Raw genomic sequence first — 26,641 nt, forward strand, 5'->3', positions numbered from 1 at the left:
CGGCTCTGTCTCCTTAGGTCGAGAGCCTTACAGCATCTTTTCCTCAGCTGCCCACATCAGTCGCTCCCATTCCCATTTCTGAAGATGATCTGAAAACTAAGTTCTCTTAGTGGAAGCCTCACTTTGGGCCACAGGAGTAGCTCTGGGTGTGGGGGTAAAGAGCTGGATCCAGAGCTCTGGGCTGGAGAGGCAGGAGCCACAGGAGAAATGCTCCCAGGACCGGCTGGCAGAGCTGGAGCCTGTCTCCTCCGCTTTACCAGCCTTGGGGGTGGGCGGACCCAGGATGAACGCCCGTGTTGTTCTCTGAGCAGCTCACTTGTCATCCCTGAGCCTCAGTCTCCTCACCCATGAATCGGGTGTAACAGTACTTGCTCCTCAGACTTGAGGCGATCAGGGCACACCTAGCGTCCAGCAGCACCTGATCTGCAGCGGGGACGCCACACCAGGCAGCCATTGTTTCTGTTCATGATTAGTGTTAGCCTGTGCTGTCTTGCGCTTAGTCGCTCGGTCATGTCTGACTCTTTGCAACCCCCAAGGACTGTAGCCCACCAGGCTCCTCTGCCCATGGCAAGAATACTGGAGTGGGTTCCCTTGCCCTCCTCCAGGGGGTCGTCCTGACCCAGGGATCAAACCCAGGTCTTCTGCATTGCAGGTGGATTCTTTACCATCTGAGCCACGAGGGAAGCCCTAGTGTTTGTCTTGGGAGCAGTATTCCATCCCTTCAAGTCCCTGTTCTTAGGGAGCGCACCCTGCCTTATGCTTTAGTGGGGCTTGTTTTAGTCCATTTGAGAGCTGCTACAACGAAGTGTCATAAAGACACCGTGGCTTATAAACAACAAATGACTCTGGAGGCTAGAAGTCCAAGATCATGGCATTTGGTGGATTTGGCCTCTGGAGAGCCTGCTTCCTGGTTTCATAGATGACCGTTTTCACCGCCCTCACATGGTGGAAGGAGGAGGGGGCCCTCTGGGGTCATGCCATGTATGACAGCTCTGCTATCACGACCCAATCACCCCCCAAAGCTCCTACCTCTAAATATCATCACCTATGGGGTTAGGATTTCAGCATGTGAACCTGTGGAAACACAGACACTCAAACCATAGCAGAGTCTGAGCTGGGGTGTCCTGATAATAGTGAGGAGGGGAGAAGTGGGCTAACAAACCAGCCCCTCCAGTACCTCGTCTGTCCTCTCTTCGAGCACATCCGTCTTAAGATATGTTTTCCAGGACCTGCTATGTTCATGTTCATGAACTGACTTGTTTCAGTTGCAATAAACACTATTGTGTGCCTACGCTGTACTGGGGGCTTTGCTGATGCAGGGCATGCAGAGATGAACATGGGAACATCATGTACCTCAAGGAGCTCACGATGTACTGAGGGAAAGTCAGAAGAAGGACATGACAGAGCACGGTCAGTGCTTCAATACATTTCAGGTGTTGTTTTACTTTATTTTTTTAAATATTCATTTTATATTTATCTGACTGTACCAGGTCTTATTTGCAGCACGGGATTTTAGTTGCAGTAGGCAAACTCTTAGTTGCGGCATGTGGGAGCTAGTTCCCTGACCAGAGATCAAACCCAAGCCTCCTGCATTGGGAGGGCGGAGTCTTAGCCATCGGACCACCGGGGCCGTCCCATCATGTGTTATTTCAAACCAGAGCCACTGAGCGCCTGGAATGCCGAAAGCGCTGTGCTGGGTGCCGTGGCTGTAGAGATGAGTGAAACAAGACCCCTGCCCTCCGGGGGCTCAGAGACCGTGGGGAAACAGAAATTAACCAGCCACAGTCAAGAAGGTTCCCATGTGCTCAGAGGGCCTGGGACTGAGCACAAGGGACTGGGGCCTTGAGGAACTGGGGGAGATCATGGAAAGCTTCGTGGTGGGGGTGAGTCCTTCATGAGGCTGTAAGGGTGGGCAGAAGTTGGGGAATCCTGGAGGACAACCGTGTTTAGGGGAGCCTTCCAAGGCTCCTGCTGCCATGAGAGCACCTCTGCTGTCTTGAAGCAGTGTTGAGGGGCAGAGCGGAGGGGAGGTTCCCCCCAGGCAGGCAAGGCGGGGGAGGACACTCCAGACGGAGGGGACTGCTTGTCCGAGAGCACAGAGGTCAAGCTGGAAGGTGGGCTGGGGCAGTCCAGGCGGTTTTCTTAGACGCTATCAAGTTTGGAGGACTTGGTCCTGTGTGATGGGGAACCAGTGGATGGGCTCGGGGATGAGGTCAGATAGGGTATGAGAAAGTTTGGCTTCTAGGGGACTGGGTAAGAAGGGATGGACAGAGTTAAGTTGCTTTAAAAAAAAATTGAGGGGGTAATCAGACTGTGGACCTACTCTGAAATTTACTTACAAGTTAAGGAGACAAGCTGTCCCCATGTCCAATATAGAGCCTTCTAAAATCTTCAAGGAAGCATTACAGCACAGCACACAGTATCACCTGTCACACCCAGAGACAGTCCCTGGAGGTGAGGGAAGGGTCTGCCAGCCCTGAGCACTCAAAGCCAGAGCTGAAATCCAGCTTGCTGGCCCTCCCGGAGCCTCGGTCTAATGAGGAGACAGAATCCAGGATGGTGTTAATACATGCTGAGACCAGGGGTAGCATCAGAATCAGAGCAGACTCAGCGGTTCTGGACCCCACATGTTCAAAGGAGAGGAGAGTCAGCTTCCACCCAAATACCTCTGGGCTCAGGGGGCCGGTCCCCACCTCTGGCTGCTGTCATCTGCCCACTGTCTTCAGCTGAGCTTGCCCAGCAAGAATTTAAGAATTTAAAAGTAAGGATTTTTACTCCAGTATTCTTGCCCAGAGAATCCCATGCAGAGAAGGACCTGGCGGGCTACAGTCCATAGGGTCGAAAAGAGTCGAACACGACTGAATGACGGAGCACCCCACCTGTGTGTGTTAGTCACTCAGTTGTGTCTGACTCTTTGTGACCCTATGGACTGTAGCCTGCCAGGCTTCTCCGTTCTTGGGATTCTCCAGGCAAAAATACTGGAGTGGCTTGCCATTCCCTTCTCCAGGGGATCTTCCCAACCCAGGGATTGAACCCAGGTCTCCTGCATTGCAGGCAGATTCTTTACCAACTAAGCCACCAGGGAAGTCCCCCACCTAGTTTATTTTTATTTAGGAGGTGCCCTCGGGAAGCACTAGTCCCCTACTGGTGGAAGGTGAGACAGACCAGGAAGTGGGTGTTTTATTGAGCACCTGAGTGAGCACTCTGGGAAGCTGCAGCTCCATCGCACTGGGACCTCTGGGAGACTGCAGTACACCTGAATTGTTGAATCCAAGGGGTGAGACACTGAGGCATTTATCCCTCCACTGCTGCCCATCCATGCTTGGGTTCCTAAGGGTCCCTACCCTGCACTGCCTGAACACAAAGCTCTCCTCCCAGCCAGAGAAAATCCAACCCTCCCTCCCCCACCCATCCCATCCCAGCAGAGAGAAAATGGTCTTTCAAGTACTGAGGGCAGGACTTCAACAGCATCTGCTTATCACAGGAGTGCCGATCACCATTGCAATTGTAATATAAATAGCTCCAATAATTACTTGCTTAATGTCTCCCTCCTGCACTAGAATATAATCCCTCTGAGGATACAGACTGCATTACCACTTTATGCCCAGGACCTAGTTCAGTGTGTGGCTCAAGGCAGATGTTCAACTGATACTTATTGAGTGTAATTTGGAGGTTGATAAATTCATGGTAAAGGCTCAGTTCTGCCTGGATACTTTCTCCAGCCCGGATACTTTCTCCAGCCCTTTCCCTCTCTCCTCTTCTCTTGTCCCCAACCCCCAGCCCTGATATAGCAGAGCCTACAAGTTATTTGTCTATCTATCTAGCCTTCTTCTAAAGTAATAAAAAACGTAATATTTAACCTTGCTAGTGACAGTTTGGAAAAAGGGTACTCCCCCAGCCTCCTTCAAGGCTAAGTGTGCCTATGTGTCTGAATGCTCACCATGGCATGTGGAACTGATGACTGCCTCTTTTAGGATGTGTCCTCACTGGTGGAAGTGTACCCATTTTCCCTTACCTCCTTCCTGCTGGCTGGAATTTGAATACCATGACTGGAGCAGGAGCAGCCACCTTGGATTAATAGGTAGAAGCCCTGAACCATGAGAATGGTGGAAACTGAAAGAGCTGGACACCCTGATGGTCAAGGAGCCTTTGCCCCAGCCCTGGGCTGAACCTCTGACCTTGCATTACATAACAGAGTTCTTGGTTATGCCACTGTTATTAGGGGTTTTCTGTCACTTGCAGCTGGACAAGCTAATCCTAAATGGCACATAAGGTTATAGTTAAACTGACTTCTTGGTCGTGTGTGCATAGTCGCTCAGTTGTTTCTGTCTCTTTTGCAACCCCATGGATTGTAGCCCACCAGGATCATCTGTCCAAGGGATTCTCCAGGCAAGAATACTGGAATGGATTGCCATTTCCTCCTCCAGGGGATCTTCCTGACCCAGGGATCGAACCCACATCCCCTACATCTCCTGCATTGGCAGGCAAATTCTTTACCTCTGCATCACCTGGGAAGGAGGGAATAAATGACCCTCAGGTAGTGGAGGCAGAATTTGCTGGAGAGGAAGCTCTCTCTTGCCTAATGGGAGCCCCTGGTTTCTCCCACCGGAGGCCTCCTCCCAGCTCCTCCTCTTCCCTTCTCCCAGCATCTCACCTCTCTCTGGGATTTGAGATGTTCTGTTCTCTCCCTGAGAAGCAGCTGCTCCAACAGACTCCCTTTCCCTTTGGAATGGTCCAGACATGCTCCATGTAGCTATAGGCTAATACTGCTGCCACCCCACTTCAAAGTCGTTTTTTTTTTTTTTTTGGTGTGGGAGGGGGGTGATTGTTGTTCAGTTGCTAAGTTGTGTCCCGACTATTTGCAATCCCATGGACTGCAGCACGCCAGGCTTCCCTGTCCTAGAGCTTGCTCAAACTTGTGTTCATTGAATCGGTGATGCCATCCAACCATCTCGTCCTCTGTCATCCCCTTCTTCTCCCGCAGTCAATCTTTCCCAGCCTCAGGGTCTTTTCCAATGAGTCAGTTCTTGGAATCAGGTGGCCAAAGTATTGGAGTTTCAGCATCAGTCCTTCCAATGAATATTCGGGGTTGATTTCCTTTAGGATTGACTTGGGGGAGGCGGGTACAATTCCCTCTTCCCACTGGGTCTCCTCGCTGTCTCTAGGGAACATAAAAGTCAGTGCTTTCTTGGCGCTGTCTCCCACAGTCTGGCTGAGGGTGAATCTGGTCTGCACTGTGCTGGGGTGCGGGGATATAAAGGCAGGTAAAATAGTCCGCACCAAGCAGGGAGACAAAGAAGCAGGGGGCAGAGGCCGGCCTTGGGCACACGTTACCGCGTGGACACAGGGGTTATAAGAGCCCAGGGACTCAGAGCAGGGGTACGCAGCGGGAGGCGGGTGGTGAACCTCTAGACCCTTCCCCATCGGCAGGGCTCCATCGATCCATTTGTCATTGTCCCTTCAACCTTGGTTGTCCCAGAGCCGCCTTCGGGACAGAACTCGAGAAGGAGGAGAGGACTTGGGGACGGGGTAACCCCCTCCGGGTGGATCTGTATTCCTAGCCACTCGCAGCTCTTGGGGTTACACTTTCCGGAAGGGGTCTGACGGAAGGTGTGACCTTGGCCAAGTCCCGTGCGCTTCTCCGGCCCCAGTTCCCTTTGGGGTACCCTGGACAGCTTGGGGGCGGTTTGGCTTTCCTTAGCAGAGGGATCCGGAAGGTGGTCCGGGTGCGGGATGAGGACTGCCCGGCTCCTGCGCGCCCCGAACCCGAGCGCGCCGACTCGGAGCGCAGTGCCCGGGACCTCCCGGCAGGAGAAGGACCGGCCGGGGGAGCCTTGGCGGCCGGGGTTGGAAAGCCAGGACCCGCCCGGCCCCTCCTGCGGGCGGGGCGGCCCCGCGCCGGCTCCTCCCCCGCGGCCGCCCGCGCGGCCGGGGCTCCGTGGCGCGCGCCGTGCCGCAGGTGGCAGGGATGGCCCAGAGCTGAGCGCCCCGCCATGGCCGGCGCCCCGGGGCCGCTCCGCCTGGCGCTGCTGCTGCTCGGGGCGGTGGGCAGGGCCGGCCCCCGCCCCCAGGTGAGACCCGCGGGCCCTGGGGCGGGGTTGGCGGCGGTGAGGGCTGCGGCGGGCCAGGCGTCCCAGACTTGAGCGAAACTCCGCGGGCGGCGGGAACCCAAGCCTCGGGAGACCGGGGCCTAGGAGAGTGGAGTGCCCTGGGCTGGGTGGCCGAGGTGGGGACTCGGACGGCGGACGGCTCCCCCCAGCCCTGGCCAGGCGCCCGTCTTCCCCTCGAGCGGGCCACCGGCTGTCCCGCGGCCACCCTGCGCTGACTTCTGCGCCCGGCATCTCCCCGGACCACTTTCCAACTCCGTCTCCCCCAGACCCGTACCAGTGGCTTGGCTGCAGCCTTAGCTGCGCTCTCCCACTCTGCCCCAGACCTCTTCCCGCCGTGTCTGTGCCCCAGCACGCCACGGTTTGCTATCGGACACCCTCCGGGAAGGCAGAGAGGCCAGGATGTGGACCCCCAGCTCCACTCTCCTCCACCAGCAACCCCCCGGCACAGCCTTTGACTCATAGCCCCAGGGACCCTGCGGTGGCAGCTTGCTGTCCTTCCTCCTGACCTCCCAGAGGGAACCTGAGAGCCACGTCGGCTCCCCAGCCCCAAGGCAAACACGTAAAAGGTTCCCTGTTCCTATGGAAGCAGGCAGCCCCCCCACACACACACACACTCATCTGACACCCCCAGTTTGATCCCCTTGGTGTTCAACAAGCACCAGAGCTCATACTGGGACACGCAGAGACACCTTGGCCTCCCCACGCCCTTGGAGAGCTGACCTGGGGGGACCCCTACAGCCCCTCTCTGCCTTAACTGCCTCTAGGCTCCTGGGCTGGGGGCTGTGTCAGCCTGCCTTAGGAGAGGGGAGTTGTCCACAGATGCTGTGAGATGCTTGAACGGAGAGGAGGTGCAGGCTTGGGTGGCCTGTCCTGTGCCAGGGGGCTGTGTTTTCCCGTGACCTCCCACTCTTACCCCTAGACCTGAAGCTTTGGGGAGGGGGCCTGTACAGGCCTTGAAATTTGTCCCAGGTGGAAGGCAGGAGGAGGGGTCTTGGGTGAGGGCCGACTCCATCCCTGGCTGAGAATCCAGATGTGGACACATGCGTCTCCAAGCTAAGGTGCCAGTCCCCGTGTTTTTCCCAGACTCATTCCCTCCCTCTCCCTGTCCGCCAGCCCAACTCCTGTCCTTGCCGCACAATGGCTTCCCTGGTGTGCCTGGGATCTTTCCGGAGCCAGGACTGCAGACTGCTCTGGCTCACCTTTACCTCCTCCCCCTCCTCCTCCTCCTCCTCCTCCTCCTCGGGCTGGGACAGGGTCGGGGTGGGAGGCTCTAGTGCCTGGTCCCATCCTGCTCCAGGCCAAGTTTGCAGATTAAGCAAAAAGGAGAGGTTGTGAAGGCCTCCTGTCTTCTCCCCAAAGCTCCTTTGCCCAGAGGAGTGGGGCTTCTTGAACCCCCTCTCTTCTGATCCCCTCATTCCTCAGCCCTTGGCTAAGGATAAAAGCCCAATATCCTGGGGCCATATCTCTAGTCCTGGGGACACAGAGAAGGGCGGGGTGAGCCAGGCTCCGAGCAGAGAAGGGGAGTTTCAGGGGGTGCCCCTGCTTTGAGCATTGCTGGCCCGCGGAGGTCTGAGTGACAAGCTTGGAGGTCAGACTGCAGTAATTGCGACACAACTCATCCTGCGTGTAAGACTCTATAAACACTGGTGGATTTTGCCTTCTATTTTCTGTTCATGAGATCAGCAAGACTAGGTTGCTCCCTCATGTCCCTGCTGGGGGGATAAATCTCCCCAGGAGAAAAGGAGGGTTCCCTGTATAAGGTGAATCTAGCAGACCAGCAACAGAGAGGAGAAAGGGGTGCAGGGCTGGGCTGGTGCCTAATACCTGCCCATCCAGGCAGGACCAAAGGGAAGACCGAGTGAGCTACCCACAGTCAGGCTGGCCAGGCTGGAGGGGGTACAGGCAGGGGAGGTGGCTGAATTGACCTCTGAAGAAGGGGACCTAGGCCACTCCATTGTTGCTGGGAAGGACCCACCCCCTCTCCTATTCCTTTCCTCCCTAAGATCCCTGTGAGGGAGCTGGTGTACTGAGGGCATGCCTTTGACACCCAAAATTAGAGCCAGCCAAGACTGGGTTCAAGTATTCCTGACCATCGCGAACCAAACCTGAGTTTCCTCATCTGTAAATAAGGATCACGAGCCCCGCCATGTGGGAATTCTGGAGCGGATTGAGACACTGGCATCCCGCGACGGCAGCTTTAGTCACTCAGGGGTTCTGACCCGCTTGTCCTCGGCCATCTGGAAGCCTTCTCCAGGGTGGTGGAAGAGGGCTGGGGGTGGGGGCCCCTCTAGTGAAGGGTGGAGGGAGTCCGGGGGATGCCGCGGTCAGCGTGCAACTTTGTTCTTGAGCTGGACTCCCTCCCAGACACGGACTCCGGTGGAGGTCAGAGCAGGAGACACCAAGAAACCACATCCTGCCCTCTCTGAGATGCCTGGCTCTGAGGAGGAGTAGGCTCTTCCTTAGCGGCAGGCTGCCCCTGAGTAGGTTCCTCCCTGGGTGTGAGAGAGAGAGAAGGAGATACAGAGATACGCAGAAACAGAGAAGGAGACAGAGAGACATAAAGAGAGGGACGGGGGGAAAGGAGTTGTATGAACCCCTGTTTCTCCTCTGCACCCATCCGTGACCTTCTGTGACTTCCTGCCTGCGAGTCCCTGCGTCTGAAACATCTCAGCGTGTCATTGGATATCTGACAGTGTGTGTGTGTGACTCCGAGTGTGATACTGCATCTATGGGGAGGGATGTGTGTATGTGTGAGAGAGAGAGAGACCTCTTAGAGTGTGAATGGGTGTCTGTCAGTGTGTGTCCGTGTGTGGGTGAGAAATAGTGTGCTTGTGACAGAACGTGTGACTCTATCTCTGTATCTGTGTGTGCGACAGTGTGACTTGAGTATGTGTCAGCCAAGGGGTCTCTGTGTGTGAACCTGACAGTCTGTGTGCTCATGTGTGGGAGCGAGACTCCGAGTCATGTCTTAGTATGTAAGCATGTGCTCCATGGCATGTGTGATGACGTGTGTGATGGTGTGGCCCTAGGAGGGGTGTGTGCATGTGAGAATGTGTGTATGGTCTTCCTTTCCCTGCCCTTCTGCTCTTGCATCTGGAGTCTTTAAGGAAAAAGAAATGGGGCCAAGAGAGCAGGGCCCAGCAGCCTCATCCCTGCAGGTCTCAGAGGCCGTCGGTGATGGCTGAGCTCTGGAAGTTGGGCAGAGAAGATGAGGCTAGGGGTCCTGCCTTGGGGAAGATGCAGGACTGCACCTGTTGGTAGACCCCAGAGCTTCTTTTTCCTCTCCCATTTTTCCCACCTCAGTGGCCTCTCTTTCCACCTTCCTTTCACTCAAAAAAGGTTCCTGGAGAAGGAAACAATCTGATGCACTTATTCACACTGAGACATGAAGCTGTAGGAGGAATCAGCAGGTTAGCAGCCAGTGTTTGGAGGTGTGCCCTCCCAGGGTATTGGAAAGCCCCTCACCTCGAGAGCAACCACCTACTCCACATCCTTCTCTCCCTGCTCTTCCTCCTTAGAACACTGGCCATTCATACAGGGTGGCATGACTCATAAAGCTTTTCACTACTTTATCTTGCTGGGACTGTCCTGGAATTCGTAGAGAAGAGTGATGTGCCCATTTTACAGATGAGGAAATTGAGGTCCCAGAACGTTAAAATTAGTCCCATCAATCCCACATTGACAGACAACTGGGATTTATGCCCAGGACCTGTGACTCTCTGTCCAGTGCTCTCTCCTGCCCATCACTCTCCCTCCTGGCCTCTTCTTTCTCACCTTCTCCTTCCTCCCCAAACTCTTGAATCTCAGAGATGCCCCCTCCTTACTGTGACCTCCACCTCAGGCATTGCCCCCATTTGCCTTCACCCCCATGCAGAGAGTGCCCATAACACCTGGTGAGCCCTGGTTCTAAAAACTGCCAGCCTGCCCTCACCCAGGCCCGTCAAGTGCCCTGATCTCCAGCCAGCTCTGCAGCCTGTGAGGAGCATGGCTTCCGTCACTGCATCCTCTCCACCATCCAGCCCCTCCTCTCAAGGCCTGGGGCAGGACCTCACATCTCTGTGGAGGTGGGGCGGGATGAAATGGGTCAGCGGGGATGGGGAGGGGGGCGGTGGGCAGGGCCTGTACCCTCCTCACAGTTTCCTGCTTGCTGGAAGGCACAGAGGCTTTGCTATTGGCTACGTTTGCAGCTGGAAGATGCCACGAATTAAGCTGAATGATCGGTCCTTGGCATGAAAATATGTTTGTTTGCTCCTGCCAGGAGTTTGTTGATCCTAGAAATGAAGGAGGGGTAGGACCCTGACTCCCCGGGAAGCCTGACTATCCAGACCGCGCTTTGCTCTCCCATCAACAGCAGAAATCCAGGACAGCTGTTGTTGACTGAGTTTTCCACGTACAGGGACCCTTTAGCATCAACTCACTTAATGCTCATGGGGAGGGAGGGACTATGGTTGTTCCCAGTCTGTGCAGGTGTGAGCTCAGGCTGGAAGTTAAAATTCTTGGCCAAGGTCAGAAAATCAATATATGAGAGAGCCAGGGTCAGGCCTGGCTCTGCGCCTAAAGCTAGGGCTTTTCACGCATCTCCGTGTAACCATGCTTCCCTGGGCCCCTGGGTCTGGCCACACCGAGTAACCTCAGCCTTGTTCCAGGCCAGAGCCTCCCAGCTGCCCCGGGTCCTGAGAACAGCGGTCCGCAGCTGTCCTCGGCTTGCTCACTGGAGCTGTAGTGTCCCCGCCTCTGCCCCTTTGTTCCGGCCGGGCCCCCCTGCTGAAATGCCCACCCTCTGCCCTTGCTGGGCCCAATCTCTCCCCACAGATCCCCTGCTTAACCCCCGCTCACAGCCCCCAGAGGCCCCCCTGCCCGCCCAGAACACTCGGGTCTGCGCCGAGTTCTGCCCCAACCTGAGCACTGTCACCTGCCTTCTCTGCTGTGTCCTGAAGAGCATTTGTCCCCAGCCCACCCCGAGGAGCCTGGGGATTCTCTCGGGCGGGGGCCCTGCCCGCATCTTTGTGTTCTCATGTCGCTCTGTCAGTCCCGCCGCCCAGAGCCTGGCACAGTATTGCTTCCATAAACACCAGGTGGGGACAGGCCAGCAGCCTGGTAGTTTGTGTGTTTGACTGGGGGAGAGGTGGGGCGGAAGTGAGCAGTATTTGGAGAACTTCAACTGGTGCAGGAAGATGGCAGCGGAACCCTGTTGTCAGGAAGCCCTCTATCTGAGGGGAGACAGCCCCGTCTTCAGGGAGTCCCGGTCTGAGGGGAGACACAGCCCTGCCACCAAGGAGCCCCAGTCTGAGGGGAGACAGTCCTGCCTCAGGGAGCCCCAGTCTGAGGGGACACAGTCCTACCTCAGGGAGCCCCAGTCTGAGGGGAGACACAGACCAGCCCTCAGGGAGCCCCAGTCTGAGGGGAGACACAGACCAGCCCTCAGGGAGCCCCAGTCTAAGGGGAGACACAGTCAGGGAGCCCTAGTCTGAGGGGAGACACAGACCAGCCCTCAGGGAGCCCCAGTTTGAGAGAGACACAGACCAGCCCTCAGGGAGCCCCTGTCTGAGGGGAGATACAGCCCTGTCTCAGGGAGCCCTGGTCTGAGGGGAGACACAGACTAGCCTTCAGGGAGCCCCAGTCTGAGGGGGAGACACGGCCCTGCCTCAGGGAGCCCCGGTCTGAGGGGGTGACACGGCCCTGCCTCAGGGAGCCCCGGTCTGAAGGGAGATACAGTCCTGCCTCAGGGAGCCCCAGTCTGAGGGGAGACACAGACCAGCCCTCAGGGAGCCCCAGTCTGAGGGGGAGACACGGTCCTGCCTCAGGGAGCCCCGGTCTGAGGGGGAGACACGGCCCTGCCTCAGGGAGCCCCGGTCTGAAGGGAGATACAGTCCTGCCTCAGGGAGCCCCAGTCTGAGGGGAGACACAGACTAGCCTTCAGGGAGCCCCAGTCTGAGGGGGAGACACGGTCTTGCCTCAGGGAGCCCCGGTCTGAGGGGGAGACACGGCCCTGCCTCAGGGAGCCCCGGTCTGAAGGGAGATACAGTCCTGCCTCAGGGAGCCCCAGTCTGAGGGGAGACACAGACTAGCCTTCAGGGAGCCCTGGTCTGAGGGGGAGACACGGCCCTGCCTCAGCGAGTCCCGGTCTGAGGGGAGATACAGCTCTGCCTCAGGGAGCCCCAGTCTGAGGGGAGACACAGACCAGCCCTCAGGGAGCCCCAGTCTGAGGAGACACAGCCCTACCTCAGAGAGCCCCAGTCTGAAGGGAGACACAGCCCTGTCCTCAGGGAGCCCCAGTCTGAAGATAGTTTCTCGTCCAAAGCTCTGCTCAGAGCAAGTGACAGGGCTGCGTCTGCCTCCAAGTCCCCTGGAGGTTGGTGGCCAGCCTGGCCATCCTGGTGTTGTCCTTACCCTTTAACCCCACTTCCCACCTCTACCCCCAGACCTCTGGCTTCTGAGCTTCCTCGTTCTCGCTCCCTTCCCCTGACACACCTTCTGCCCCAGTTCCCAGCAGTGACCTTGCTTCCCGCCTGCTTTTCTCCTGGAAAGAGGGATGGAGTGGGATTTCTTCCCAGTCTCCCTGCCCCAACCACAAGCAGCTGCCATTTTCAGGGGCAGAGGAGAAGGAAAGTGAGTCTGGGGGGTCTGATCCACCAGGACTGGCTTTAGTGAAAACTATCTGGAGCCCTCAGTTGTAGCTAAATCATGATACTGCCTTTGCTACTGGCTTTGATTTCTGTTTGATTTTTTTTTAATTTATTTAACAAATACACTTCACCTTTGCCCTCAGAAGAGGACTGTCTCTTAGGTATCTCCACCTGTGGTCTCAGCACACTTACTCTAAGAGTGAGGCTGGGGCTCAAGCAAGCTTCTTTCCCCCCTTCCTCAGGGCTTCCTATGCGGCCAGGGATGAGCCCAAGACAACCTGAGTCTTTATGGGAAGCATCTCATAAACCAGCGGTCCCCAACCTCTTTGGTACCAGGAACTGATTTTGTGGAAGACAGTTTTACCATGGTAGGAGGATGGTTTGGGGATGATTCAAGCTTCCCAGGTGGTGCTAGTGGTAAAGAACCTGCCTGCCAATGCAGGAGGTATAAGAGATTGGAGTTCGAACCCTGGGTCGGAAAGGTTCCCCTGGAGGAGGGCATGGCAACCCACTCCAGGATTCTTGCTTGGAGAATCCCATGGACAGAGGAACTTGTCCATAGGGTGGCAAAGAGTCGGACATGACTGAAGCGACTTAGCACACCCACAAGCGCATTATATTTATTGTGCACTTTATTTTCTTTATTATTACATTAACTCCACCTCAGATCATCAGGCATTAGAGCTCAGAAATTGGGGATCCCTGTTACAAACCACAACTCAGCTTAAATGTGGGCAAGATTACCCAGACACCAGATTCAGTGTGTTTAGGGCACCAACAGTCAAGGATGCAAGCTCCCGAAGGAAGCTGTTTTAATTTCAGCACAAATGTTTATTTTTGTGATTTCAAAAAGTGAAATTTTGTTTTAAATTATGTATAGGTCCTAAATTTTATCCAAGGGGCTCCATGGTCATTTGTGTGTCTGCAGCCTCTAAGTGAGGAATATTTAGAATCTTAAGCCTGTTCAGGAAAAAATACAAATAAAAAAGAAACATAGTCCCAAGACATATGTAAAGGAGGTACACTACAGTGTCTGGGAATGGATCACTCTCTCTTGGGTGCATCTGCTTGCGTCTGTGCTAAAAGCCAGTTGTGGTACCTTATCTGAAAGTGGAGCTTCTTATCCCCCTGCTCAGAGAAAGGGGGGCCCCTCCCAATGCAGGCCTGATCTTTGTGTTCTGGAACTTTTCTGACCCCTTCACCCCATGTCCTCAAGACTTCTCCAGTTGGTAGAGCTGGGCTGATGTTTGACCCATGCTGTTGTGCTAGAAAGAGACAGTGCAATGTATGACAAAACCCACTGAAAAATAAAAAATAAAAAATTTAAAAAAAAAAGAAAGAGACAGTGCAGGATTGTGTTGACCTCCCAGATAACATGATTGCCTTTTGTAGGAGGGACACCAGAGCAGGGGTCACCAGCCTTTTTGGCACAAGGGGCCGGTTTTGTGGAAGACAGTTTTTCCATGGACTGGGGGTGAGGGGGACGGTTTCAGGATGATTCAGGCGTGTTACAATTACTCTGCACTTTATTTCTGTTATTACATCAGGCCCACCTCAGATCATCAGGCATTGGGTCAGGGGACCCCTGTGGTAGTGGGAAATAGTACCAAGGTCTGCAGTATTGAATCCCACTGCAGCCCACATCCTCCACTGCTCCAGCAGTCACTGATCTGGGAGACTCCAGGTCCTAGCCTTAGCCCTGCTCCTTGGAATGCTGTGTGACCTTGACTGAGCCCCTCTCCCACTCTGTGCCTGCGTGTCCCCTTCTAGAATGGTGGGTGAAAGTGTGAAAACCTCACAGGCAGGTGGCCTGGGCACTGGAAAGGAGCCCGTGGCAGTCACGAACCCCGGGGCCCTCAGAAAATCTCTGCTGGGTGGGGGCAGATGAAACCATGAATGAGACACATACGCTCTCCCCTCCCCCTCCTCCACTCACCCCAACAGCATCCTTTCAGTAGCCATGGGTTGGCCATTTACTACACCCCAAGGTATGCTCGGAGAAGGCACTGGCGACCCACTCCGGTACTCTTGCCTGGAGAATCCCAGGGACAGGGGAGCCTGATAGACTGCAGTCCATGAGGTCGCTAAGAGTCGGACACAACTAAGGAATTCACTTTCACTTTTCATTTTCATGCATTGGAGAAGGAAATGGCAGCCCACTCCAGTGTTCTTGCCTGGAGAATCCCAGGGACGGGGGAGCCTGGTGGGCTGCCGTCTATGGGGTCGCACAGAGTCGGACACGACTGAAGCAACTCGGCAGCAGCAGCAGCAGCAGCAGCAGGGTATACTCTGGGAGGCATAAAAATGTGAAAACATCCCCTGGAGCCCCTCACTGGGTTGTCATCCCCTTGCAAAGATGGCCAAAGCCTGTGGGGTTTGGGGCTCTAAGGTCCCCTAGAGAGCAAGAAACCAAGTGTATGGGGGCAGAGGGTAAAAGAGACTTGAACTGGACCCAAGGGGCCCCTTGCTGTTTCTTCGCCCCAGGGTGCCACCGTGTCCCTCTCGGAGACTGTGCAGAAATGGCGAGAGTACCGACGCCAGTGCCAGCACTTCCTGACCGAGACCCCACCCCCATCCACAGGTGAGATCCGGTGGGGCCCCCACCCAGCCAGCTCCCCAGAGCCTTCGGAGGCCCCCCCAAGCTGGCTTGGCATCCTTTGCCTCTCTAGGACCCACATCTGCCCTATGCCTTGGGGTGTAGCCTTGTAGCTGCTGTACCCTCCTCGCCGGGGCCCCCCAGGAGCTGACACTGGGCCATTCCGTTCTGTGTCCTCAGCGCTTCCCGGCTTGTGCCCGGGCTGGAGGCCCAACTCACATACTTACAGTAATGAACATTTAGGGGGTTCGTTTGGGATGTGTTAAAGAATAGAGGGTTGAAGCCAGACAGGCCTCTGTTCCTGACCTGCCGGCCTGACCCAGTCACCTGAGGAAGTGATCTTGGCCTGGAGATCTAGTGAGGTACCGTCCCGGTCATAGGAGGTGTGGAGTTTCAGAAAAGGCCATGAAGATTGCTTATTAAGCATGTATTATGCTCTGATATCTATGCTGCCTATGCCGTTTGTCCCTGCACAGCCCTGTGGGCTAGGAAATCAACCCCATTTTACAGATGAGAAAACAGAGTCCTTAAGTCCTTGGCTCCAAGTCCCACTGCTCTAAGTGGTGCCTAGGCAGGGAGCTTTCTGCTGGGCAGCCCCCCCACTGGAGAGTGGGGGAAAACGGAAAGCACCCCAGCCAGGCTCGGACTCAGACGCCTTCCCCCTGCACCAGACCTCTTCTGCAACCGGACCTTCGATGACTATGCCTGCTGGCCGGATGGGTCCCCAGGCTCCTTCGTGAACGTCAGCTGCCCCTGGTACCTGCCCTGGGCCAACAGCGGTGAGTCCCCTTCCCCACGTGGACCTCCCTTCCCTGATGTCCAGGAGGCTGGGGTGGGGGTGGAGTTGGCATAGGGTGCTTGCTGCTTCCTTTCCACTGAGACACAGTCTCCCCACTCCTGGAGGTTTTTAGGCTTCCTCATGGTGGTCTGCCTATCTTTCCTTGGGAGTGGGGAGCGGTATGGGGTGGTATCAGGTATAACCTGGGGCTGAGGCTTGTACTGGCAAGTGTCTATAGGGAAAGCATGGGGTCTGACTTAAGCAAGAAATGTGAGCACCCCCTTGCATCTAATAATCAGGAAAGGAATCAGGCAGGAACAGTTCCTGGGGACTTGGGGTGGGGGTGGCTTGAGGTGTCACTGCTGTGTGTGTGTGCATGTGTGTGTGTGCATGCACCCACTTCCCTAGTGGCTCAGATGGTAAAGAATCTGCCTGCAATGAAGGAGATGCAGTTTCAGTCCCTGGGTTGGGAAGATCCCCTGGAGAAGGAAATGGCAATCCACTCCTGTCTTCTCACCTGGAAAAACCCACGGACAGAGGGGCCTGGCAGGCTACCGTGCATGGGGTTGCAAAGAGTCGGACACGACTGAGTGACTAACACTTACCTGGTCGTGCCCTGGAGCCACTGCCTGACTTCTCTAGGGGTTCACTGCTCAGAGGAACCCAGGCAGCGGTGATCAGGCCTTAGTGGGATTGTCCTCTAGCCCTCCCCCCTCACTCCTGGCTGTAGGGGACAGCTGGAGGTGGGAAGGGTGTAGGTGAGAGGGGCTTTGGGGCACAGAGAGCTACAGAGACTGCAGAGGGACCCCTGACTGGAGGGGGAGACCGTGTGGCCCCCTGCCCGCCCATGTGTCCCAGGAGACAGACACCCTTGCCTGAGAGAGCTCACAGTCTCAGGAAGGGAGAAGAGAGCCTGTCTTATAATAATGATACTGATTCAGTGCCTGCTTTGAGCGCCATCCTGCCCTAAAAGGCAAGCATTCATGTAATCTTTACAACAACCCCGCAGTATGCTTGTAATACAGATAGGGGAACTGAGTCCCCAGAAAGTTCACGCTGCTCACTCCAGATGATGTGGTCGATGGCAGGGCCAGGATTTGAAGGCAGCCTATGCTCTTAATGACAGTGCATCGAAGGGGCCTGAGACCGAGCAGAAACTGGCCCAGAAGCAGGTGTGAGAGGGAGATCATGCTGTGGGAAGCCAGTGGGCTTCCTGGAGGAGGCAGCTGCTTAGTGGAACATCAGGGCACTTGGCAGGGCCTGGCGTCAGCTTCAGCTCAGAACACGGGATGGAGGTCAGACAAAGCCCCGGCTGGAGTCCTGAGGACTCTCTCTGCTGCTGTCCCCTCCTGGTACGCCCACCCCACCTGGAGGTGCATGCTGAGGCAGGCAGCTGGGTGAGGCAGAGCGCCCAGTGCCCTTCATGCAGCTCTTCCACAGCCACTGTAAGCGCTTTATGTACCTACACTCATTTAATCCTCACAACAACCTCTCAGGGCTCCGAGTACTCCAAGAATACCTCATCTAGTACTCTGATGACCCTCCCCTCTTACAGAGTAGGAAACTGAGGCCCAGAGATGCTAAATGACTTTTCCAAGCTCTCACAGTGAGTGAATAGCAGACCCGTGAATCGGCCCAGGAGTCTGGTTCAGATTAAGCGTGTGTCATTTCTGCACCAGGCTTCCTCCAGTGCGTGGGCACGTGTGTGTTCCTGTGCATGGGGGTCTGGGCATGGAGACAGGGGAGCGACCTGGGCCTCTCCTGGCTGGACCACCCCAAGGGAGGGCAGTGAACTCTTTGCCTTCTCCCTGAAAATGAAATCTTATGATTCTGCCTCACACTGTTGCAAGTGGCTGTGTGAGCTTGACTGAACTTCTAGACCTCTCTGTGCCTCTGGACATCATGTAGGAGGGGGGATATAGCTAGGTGATGGGGGTGTTGGGAGGATTTCAAATTCCCAAAAAATGGTTTCTGTTAACTTTTTCCACCCACCTGACTTGTCTTTCCTGCTTCCCTCAATACACACAGGTTCCCAGCTCCCCAAAGGTTTGGGACTGGCTGGCTGGCTGGCCCTCTAGACCCCAGGGAGCCAGGTGCAGGACAGGGCCCATCACTCAGCTCTAAGCCACCACCAGCTCTGCCTGCTGCTCGTGGCTCCATCCATCACCTTTAATTTTATTTGAGCAGGAAATAGGTCCTGGTGGTGCCCATTTATGAGTGAACATGGTTTTATTGCTTTCTCCATGAAGATAACAGCCACTGCACAGGCCCCCTGCCAGCTTCCACCCCCCGCTCCCCGCCTCACTCCCTTTTTTGACCAAGCTAATTGGCTCCTTTTTTTGACACTTGGGATCATAGACTCTGCCTCCCTCTTGCCTCTCTCTGAGTCAGGGACCCACAGAGATACCCACCCTGGGTTCCTGCAGCATGATTGCTGTCTCTGGCCTGTCCTGGCTGTCCCCTTGGCAGAAGCTGGCACCGGGAGCTTCCCTCACCCCCTCCCAGGGCATGGGGGAGGAGGAAGGAGACAGTTCTGAAACTTTCTTGGGCCAATCAAGGGAGTGCCCTAACTGAAAACGTCATAGTGGGAATTAGGAGTGTGAAGAAGAAAGAGGGACAGGTCTTGGTCAATGTCCTGGGAGAAAACGCACTCAGCTGGGAATCTCGAAAGAACCTGATGGAGGGACAACTTCAGAGGTTGGTCTGGGTTAACCTGGTGGTTCAGTGGTAAAGAATCTGCCTGTAATGCAGGAGACACAGGTTCAATCCCTGGATCGGAAAGATCCCCTGGCGGAGGGCATGGCAGTCCACTCCAGTATTCTTGCCTAGGAAACCCCATGGACAGAGGAGCCTGGCAGGCTACAGTTCATGGTATTGCAGAGTCAGGTACAACTTAGCAATTAAATAACAATAAGGTACGTAAAGCACCAAGGACTATAAGAGTGGGAAGCTTTAGTGTCCCTAGGTCCCAGTGGGGCAGGAACAGGGCTGTGGTGCCCTCATGACAGCTGGAGGTCATGGTGATGGAGAGGCCACCAGCAGGACAGGGCCGTGGTCGCAGAGGGGCAAAAACCACTGCCAGAACCTCAGAGTCAAGGCAAAAAGGGAGCAAGGGAGAAATGCCCCAGCCTGTCTTTCCAACTGTACTACCTCCTGCCCGTGCCTCCCATTAGCTAAACCCAGCAGAGGGCCGGGGGCTCAAGTGATACTGTCCACGGGGGTCAGCCTTCTGGGGCTCAGGGCAGGGGAGAGGAATGAATGACTCGAGAAAGAATTAAATTCGAAACACTTACCCAGGGCAGGTCTGTGTTAAGAGCTGGGGATGTCAGTGAGACCTTAGAGGTGTGTGAGTGTGTGGGCTTTGGGGAAAAGGGCTGACTTTCCCACGGGGCTTGAAGAGGTTGCTCGGGAGCCTGGGGAGTGGTATCAAGGGAGGTCAGAGCCACCTTTTCTGCCTGGGATGTGGCATTAGGAAGGCTTCCAGAGGGAGATGTCATTGGGACCAGGCCTTAAAGAACAGGTGGATGGAGATGGAGGAGGGGCAGAAGGGCCCTCCATGGGGGAGGATGTACAGGCACCAGCTTGGAGACAGGGCCAGGCCTCAGAACTGTACAGCATCCCAGGGGTGCCAGCCGAGTCCTTGAACGCTGACCCCTCTAATTCAGAATTAATTACGGAGAGGGCGGGGGCAGGTGAGTCAGGGAAGGAAGGGCTTCAGAGGAGATGCCTGTGTCCACAAGATTTTCTCTCGAAACCAAGAGGCTGGAGTGGTGTCCAAGAGCCTGCTGCCACCTGAGGACCCTCCAGCAACCTCGCTTCCCAGCCAACAGCTGAGCTGCTTGTTGCAAATCATTCCAGTCTCATTAGCTGCACCCTTTCCTGATCCCTACCTGTTTGTGAGCTTGGTTCTAATTATAGGAGAGTCATAAAATGCTTTAAAAATAGCCTATAACTCACAATTCTTGGTACCTCTGACAGGTGCCTCCCTGGAGGAGCTTTCACAGCAGGCTGGGGTTGCGGATGGAAGCCGAGGCCCCCTGCTGGTCCTGGAGGGATTTCAGCTGCGGCAGGGTCCTAAATTCCAGCCCAGCCCCAGGGAAGGGCGCTCTTTTGAGGAATTGGGGCTGGGGTGGGGGTGGATGGGATTGGGCAGGAGCAGGGCTTTCACTGTGACTGTGTTCTGAAGGTCAGCCAGGCATCCCAGTGGCGCTAGTGGTAAAGAATCCACCTGTCAATGCAGGAAACGCAAGAGACCTGGGTTTGACCCTGGGTCAGGAAGATCCCCTGGAGAAGGAAATGGCAACCCACTCTTGTATTCTTGCCTGGAAAGTTCCACGGACAGAGGAGCCTGGCGGGCTATAGTCCATGAGGGGTTGCAAAGAGTTGGACATGACTGAGCGTACACACACACACACACACACACACACACAGGTACCAGGCACTTCACATGCTTTCACTTCTAGTCTTCACATCCCCGACCTGGGAAGTTATCAAGGTTTCCATTTTACAGATGAGGAAACTGAGACCCAGGGAGGTCTGCCCCACGTCCCATAGCTGGTTGAGGGCAGAACCAGGATTTGAGCTTGAGATCTTCCTCTAGTCGTTGATGTGAGACACAGCCCCTCACCCAGAGTCCAAGCCAGCGCCTTTAGTTCCAGCCCTGGCTTTGACCCTCATTCCTGCACTCCGGGGAGGTCCTGTGACTGCCCTCTTTGAATCTCGGCATCCTGGCCTGGGAGATGGGGGCCCAGGAGTCCGTGCTGGCCACCGCTGTTGCCAGGGCGCAGGAGCTAATGGATTCATGAGCGCCTCTCCACAGCCCTGAGTGCCTGCGTCCACGTGGAAGGGCGGCTGTTAGCTTGATTACCGACGCCGCTACAGTTTCCGGGAGGGGAAGTGTTTAATTGGGGGTTTTATTTCCAGCACCAGGGTCTGACTTAATGAAATATTCCCTAGGCCTCCTGGCTCATGGCCGGCTGCCTCCTGGTGTTGACAAGACCAGAGCCAAGCTTCTGGTTATAATATACCAGTAGCTCCCAGGCCAGATAAGGCTGGCCTGATAAGCTGGGCTGGGCCCTGACCCACCCCATCTCTAGCCAAGATGGGCGCCTGGGGACCACAGCCGGGTCAGGAACAGTCCTGGCTTTTAATATTTGCTGCTAATGAAGGATAATTGACAGACGCATTTGCATAGGCTTACTGAGCTTTGCAGGGATGCAGCAATCCCTTGACACTGTGCCAGCAACACACACATCTGTGCACGTACCACCTCCCCACCACCTCCCCATCCTCCCAGCTCGCCCTGAGAAGAGAGCCCAGGAATGGCAGGGTGCAGGGGGCCCACGCTGCCAAGACAACCTGCTGGGAAGATGCTGAATGTTGGTGAATCCAGGCCCAGAGGAAGGGCGGCGAAATGGCACATGGCCATGGTGGACCGTTAGCAGAGAGTTCAGGTGCTGACTTTTGGCCTTTTGGCCTCTAGAGGCAGAGGGCTGGAGGCCCTGTGATCCTGATTCTGCCACTCCCTGGCTGGATGATCTTGGGCAAGTCACTCGGCCTCCTAGAGGCTCAGTTTCTCCATCTGTAAAATGGGATTCTTGGCGCCTAACCTTGTAAGGTGGTTGTGGTGTCCACAGGTGTCAGACATACAGCAGGTGCCCAAAACCCATTTCTGTGAGAGTGCAGCCTACAGAGAGGGCTTGAGAGAGGAAGGGAAGCATCCATTTGTGTGCCTCCTGGCTGCCAGACCCTGTGGCCCTGTGGCGAGCTGAGCGTTATTGGGGTCACACTGCATCCTGAGTCAGTGGCACTTCCCTGGTTTGGGCTCCATTGCTGAGTCCTCTCCCTTCCCTGGCCCCTCTGCCTTCTCACCGCTCCCCACTTCCTCCCATCTAAACGGGCTTCCAGAAAAGGCTCTGACACCAGTCTCACACCTGGTGGAATCAGCCCAGATCTTCATCACTGCTCTGGGGTCATTACCCCTGAAGACTGGTGTTGCTGTCATGTCAGATGACTCAACCCCTGGGGAAGAATTCTAGGCACTCACACAGCAGATCAAAGAGACGTCCGGGGGCTCGTCCAGTCGCTTAAAATCAGACCTGGTGCCTCCCCTTCTCTGCCGTTGTCCTTTTTTGATTTTGTTCATCCTTGTGTCGGGGGCTTCTCCTGCTGAGGGAAATCTCACCATTAGATTTTTCAGGCTTTTGTTTCTGGAAGCAAAGAGAGACTTCCCCGGGGAAGTCTCTTAAAATGCAGGTTCTTCTAGAAGCTGTGATGCCAAAAGCTGACTTAGCCCCACGGTATTAGCAGGTAACTTCTGTCTCCTGAATCGGGACCCTGCTCAAGGTCTCTGAAGAGCAGTGGGAGAAAGGAGAGAGTGAGCTGCAAGCTGGGGACTGGCTCAGGGGACCAGGGTCCCACTGACAGGCCCTGAAGGTGCCTGCCCATGTAGGCGGAGGGTTGTCCCAGCCCTTAAAACGAAGATGTCAGGCATTTGACAGCAGTGGGTGGGTTGACGGTTTGTGAACTAGGAAATGCAGCCCCGGCCTCGATGGCACATCCCTCCTGGGCCCTGGCAGGTGGACCTGGGCTGGCGCTGCTGCTGAAAGACTTGCGTGTTAATGAGCCCCCTCTGCAGACCTGTCCTTGCTGCTGCCTCTCCACCTGGAAACTTCTGAGCAGCCGCTGCCAGCCAGGGCCTCCCTCCCTCCCTCACACTGAGCCTTCTTCCCACACCTGGGGAATCTGGTCTTTAAAATCTTTTTTCCTTTAGAATTAAAAACTATATATGTATTTATTTATCGTTGGCTGCGTTGAGCCCTAGTTGTGGCGCATGGACTCAGTAGTTGTGGTCCAGGGGCTTGGTTGCTCCCCGGCACGTGGGATCTTCCTGGCCCAGGGGTCGAACCCGTGTCCCCTGCATTGGTAGGCGGATCCTTAACTGCTGAACCACCAGGGAAGTCCCTAGCATTTTTTAAGTCTTTCAAAACTCGTCCTGGTCCCCAGTCCCCTCCTTGACCCCCCTCCCCCTGCCCCGGTGCTAAATCTCTCCCCACTTTTGTCCCTGGTCTCCTGGCCCTGGGGTGAGACTTATATTTCCTCCCAGACACAAGTAAGCCCCTCTCACTGTGACCTCACTGCAAACTTGGGGCTGCCAGTCACCACGCTCCCTGGATGGTGCACAGTGAGGCCCGGCAGGGCAGTTGCCCCAGCACCCGATCCCCAGGCAGGGTGTGAGGGCCACAGGGACACCCTGTCCCCAGTTCTGCTGGGCCTGTGTGTGACCTCTCTTCTTCGCATTGATGTTATTCCTTTCTAAGCACTTCTTCTTTCTGTGAGTCTTGATTCTCTGAAGTCAGGCACTGTGCTTTCTTCCTCGCTCAGACAGGGAGCTCCTGGTGGACAGGGGCTGGATGCCTCCCCACTCACACTGGGAGGTCTCCGAGGACAGCCTCCATCTCTGGCTACTTGGAGTTACTTGAAGGGAGGAGCCAGTTTTCCCCCTCTTTGAACAGAGAGTCTCTAAGCATCTCTAAGGGTCTCTAAGGTCTCTAAGGGTCTCTAAGCCAATCTCTGCCATTGCCTATGCATTCCTTTTAAATCAGGTGATCTTTGACAATAGGACTGGGGCTCCTCCCATCAGATTAGAACTTCCTGAGGACAGGGCTGTGTCTCTTTCTTTATTTTGGGAGCTCTGTGCCCCCTTTATAGCTGAGGTCTACTTTGCCCAAGGAGGTGGCCCTGAGTTCCAAGAATCAGAAATTGCAGGGGTGGCTGTGGGTCTGCCAGGGCCATTACTCTTCAGCACCAAACCTTGTCTGAGTGAGATTTGAGGCAGAAACCATGGAAATGGTGTGTTCAGTCGCTCAGTCATGTCCGACTCTTTGCAACCCCGTGGATGCACCCCGCCAGGCCTCCTTGTCCATCACCAACTCCAGGAGTTTACTCAAACTTCTGTCCATTGAGTTAGTGATGCCATCCAACCATCTCATCCTCTGTCATCCTCTTCTCCTCCCACCTTCAGTCTTTCCCAATATCAGGGTCTTTTCCAATGAGTCAGTTCTTCGCATCAGGTGGCCAAAGTATTGGAGTTTCAGCTTCAGTATCTGTCCTTCCAATGAATATTCAGGACTGATTTCCTTTGGGGTAGACTGGTTGGATCTCCTTGCAGTCCAAGGGACTCTCTAGAATCTTCTCCAATACCACAGTTACAAAGCATCAATTCTTTGGCGCTCAGCTTTCTTTATAGTCCAACTCTCACATCCATACATGACCACTGGAAAAACCATAGCTTTGATTAGATGGACCTTTGTTGGCAAAATAATGTCTCTGCATTTTAATAACCTGTCTAGGTTAGTCATAACTTTTCTTCCAAGAAGCTAGTGTCTTTTAATTTCATGGCTGCAGTCACCACTTGCAGTGATTTTGGAGTCCAAAAAAATAAAGTCAGCCACTGTTTCCCCATCTATTTGCCTTGAAGTGATGGGACCAGATGCCATGATCTTAGTTTTCTGAATGTTGAGCTTTAAGCCAACTTTTTCACTCTCCTCTTTCACTTTCATTGAGAGGCTCTTTAGTTATTCGCTTTCTGCCACAAGGGTGGTGTCATCTGCATATCTGAGGTTATTGATATTTCTCCCGGCAATCTTGATTCCAGCTTGTGCTTCCTCCAGCCCAGTGTTTCTCATGATGTACTCTGCGTATACGTTAAATAAGCAGGGTGACAATATACAGCCTTGACGTACTCCTTTCCCTATTTGGAACCAGTCTGTTGTTCCATGCCCAGTTCTAACTGTTGCTTCTTGACCTGCATACAGATTTCTCAGGAGGCAGGTCAGGTGGTCTGGTATTCCCATCTCCTTCAGAATTTTCCACAGTTTATTGTGATCCACACAGTCAGAGGCTTTGGCATAGTCAACAAAGCAGAAGTAGATATTTTTCTGGAACTCTCTTGCTTTATCGATGATCCAACAGATGTTGACTATTTGATCTCTGGTTCCTCTGCCTTGGAAATGGTATGGCCTTATCTCAAAAGTGTGGGTTCATCAAACTGCATTCCAGGGTGGATAAGAGGAAAGGCTGAGGCGGGACCTGGGCAGGTCCCCTTTGTGACCTTTCCTGTTCCTGCGTGAAACGGACATGTGGCAGGAGAGGAAGACCCGAGCATGTGTGTGTGTGTGAGTGAGTGTGTGTGTGTGTGTGTGTGTGTAGAGGGGTCACAGGGCCGAACCCCGGGTGGGGAGGGCATGAGGCAGGTGGCCGTGGGCCGAGGCTCACCCCGTGCCTCCGCCCCAGTGCTGCAGGGTCACGTCTACCGGTTCTGCACCACGGACGGCCTGTGGCTGCACAAGGACAACTCGAGCCTGCCCTGGAGGGACCTGTCCGAGTGTGAGGATTCCAAGCGAGGGGACCGCGTGAGTTGAGGAGGTGGGGAGGGGGCATCGGGGGGCCAACTTCATGGGAGCAGGGGCCCCGGCCATCTCCGGGGAGGTCTGTCTCCACCTGCCCATCCCCCTGCCTCTGGGGCTTTGCTCACCACGCCTTCTGGACACAGGTGGTGTGTGTTCACTTCTCTGGCCTCAGAACAAGGTCCTAGAAATCCGGGGACTGTCACCACAGGTGATTCCCTTCCTCAGTTCCGGGCCCCCAGTGGGGCTGAGTCTCCCCTGTTCCCCGGGGCAGCAGGCTGTGGGAGGGGAGGGTCGTGGGCGCCTCTGTACACTGTGTCCCCGTGTGTACACAGAGCTCCCCGGAGCGGCAGCTCCTGTCTCTTTACGTCATCTACACGGTGGGCTACGCGCTCTCCTTCTCCGCGCTGGTCGTCGCCTCGGCCATCCTCCTGGGCTTCAGGTAAGGGGGCCGCTTCCGCCTGACCCGTTGCTCTGTCCCCATGTGGGGGTGGGGGCTCCAAACTGAAGCGACAGCATAGCAGAGTCCTCTCCTAAGAGATGTCCAGAGAGGCCACACCGTAGACTGTGAGGCTGAAAACACAGCCCACAGCACTGTACTTAGGCAAATCTGTACCATGTACACGTGTGCATGCAATGCTGCAAAAAAGGAGAAGCAAACACATGCACACATGCCGCACGCCTTCACGGCGGATGATGGGAGGAGAGGAGCTCCTCTCCCGTGAGCCTGTGTCCCAAATGATCGGGAGTTCAGGATGATTTTAGGAGACCTCGGGGGGTTAGCAATTCTGCTCTCTTCGGAGTTTGTCAGCTCCCTTGGAAAACTTCCTGCCCAAGTCTACCCATTCCTTTCAGAGTACCAGGCCGTTCCCACGCCCTGTGCGCTAATGGCGGAGGGCCAGGAGGGCCAGGTCCACGGGCAGGAGGGATTCTGAGGGCTGGGAACTCAGGACAGCAGCCAGCAGGAGCAGGAGAGGTGACATTCCTCCTGCATCCCAATGGCTTCTGGCCATCAGGGCTGGGCACGCAGTCAGTGCTCCATAAATACATTCACCCAAGAATATTCTGCCCTTTTATTAGGAAACGTTTAGAGATCTGGAAAAATACAGTGTCTGGGACTATAA

General features: G+C 55.2%; 1 protein-coding gene across 1 annotated transcript in view; it reads left to right on the top strand.

The window, feature by feature from the left end:
- The first annotated feature begins 5,960 nt into the window (after positions 1 to 5,960).
- The window catches only part of GLP1R (glucagon like peptide 1 receptor), a 38,062-nt gene continuing 17,381 nt past the window's right edge, over positions 5,961 to 26,641 (top strand). Inside the window, exons 1-5 of the mRNA XM_065912534.1 lie at positions 5,961 to 6,071; positions 15,221 to 15,317; positions 16,004 to 16,111; positions 25,405 to 25,523; positions 25,853 to 25,959. Coding sequence (XP_065768606.1) covers positions 5,994 to 6,071; positions 15,221 to 15,317; positions 16,004 to 16,111; positions 25,405 to 25,523; positions 25,853 to 25,959 — 509 coding nt within the window. The 5' untranslated portion in view covers positions 5,961 to 5,993. The remainder of the gene's footprint in view (positions 6,072 to 15,220; positions 15,318 to 16,003; positions 16,112 to 25,404; positions 25,524 to 25,852; positions 25,960 to 26,641) is intronic.

Source organism: Muntiacus reevesi, chromosome 20 (assembly GCF_963930625.1).
Source record: "Muntiacus reevesi chromosome 20, mMunRee1.1, whole genome shotgun sequence".
Lineage (NCBI taxonomy): Eukaryota > Metazoa > Chordata > Mammalia > Artiodactyla > Cervidae > Muntiacus > Muntiacus reevesi.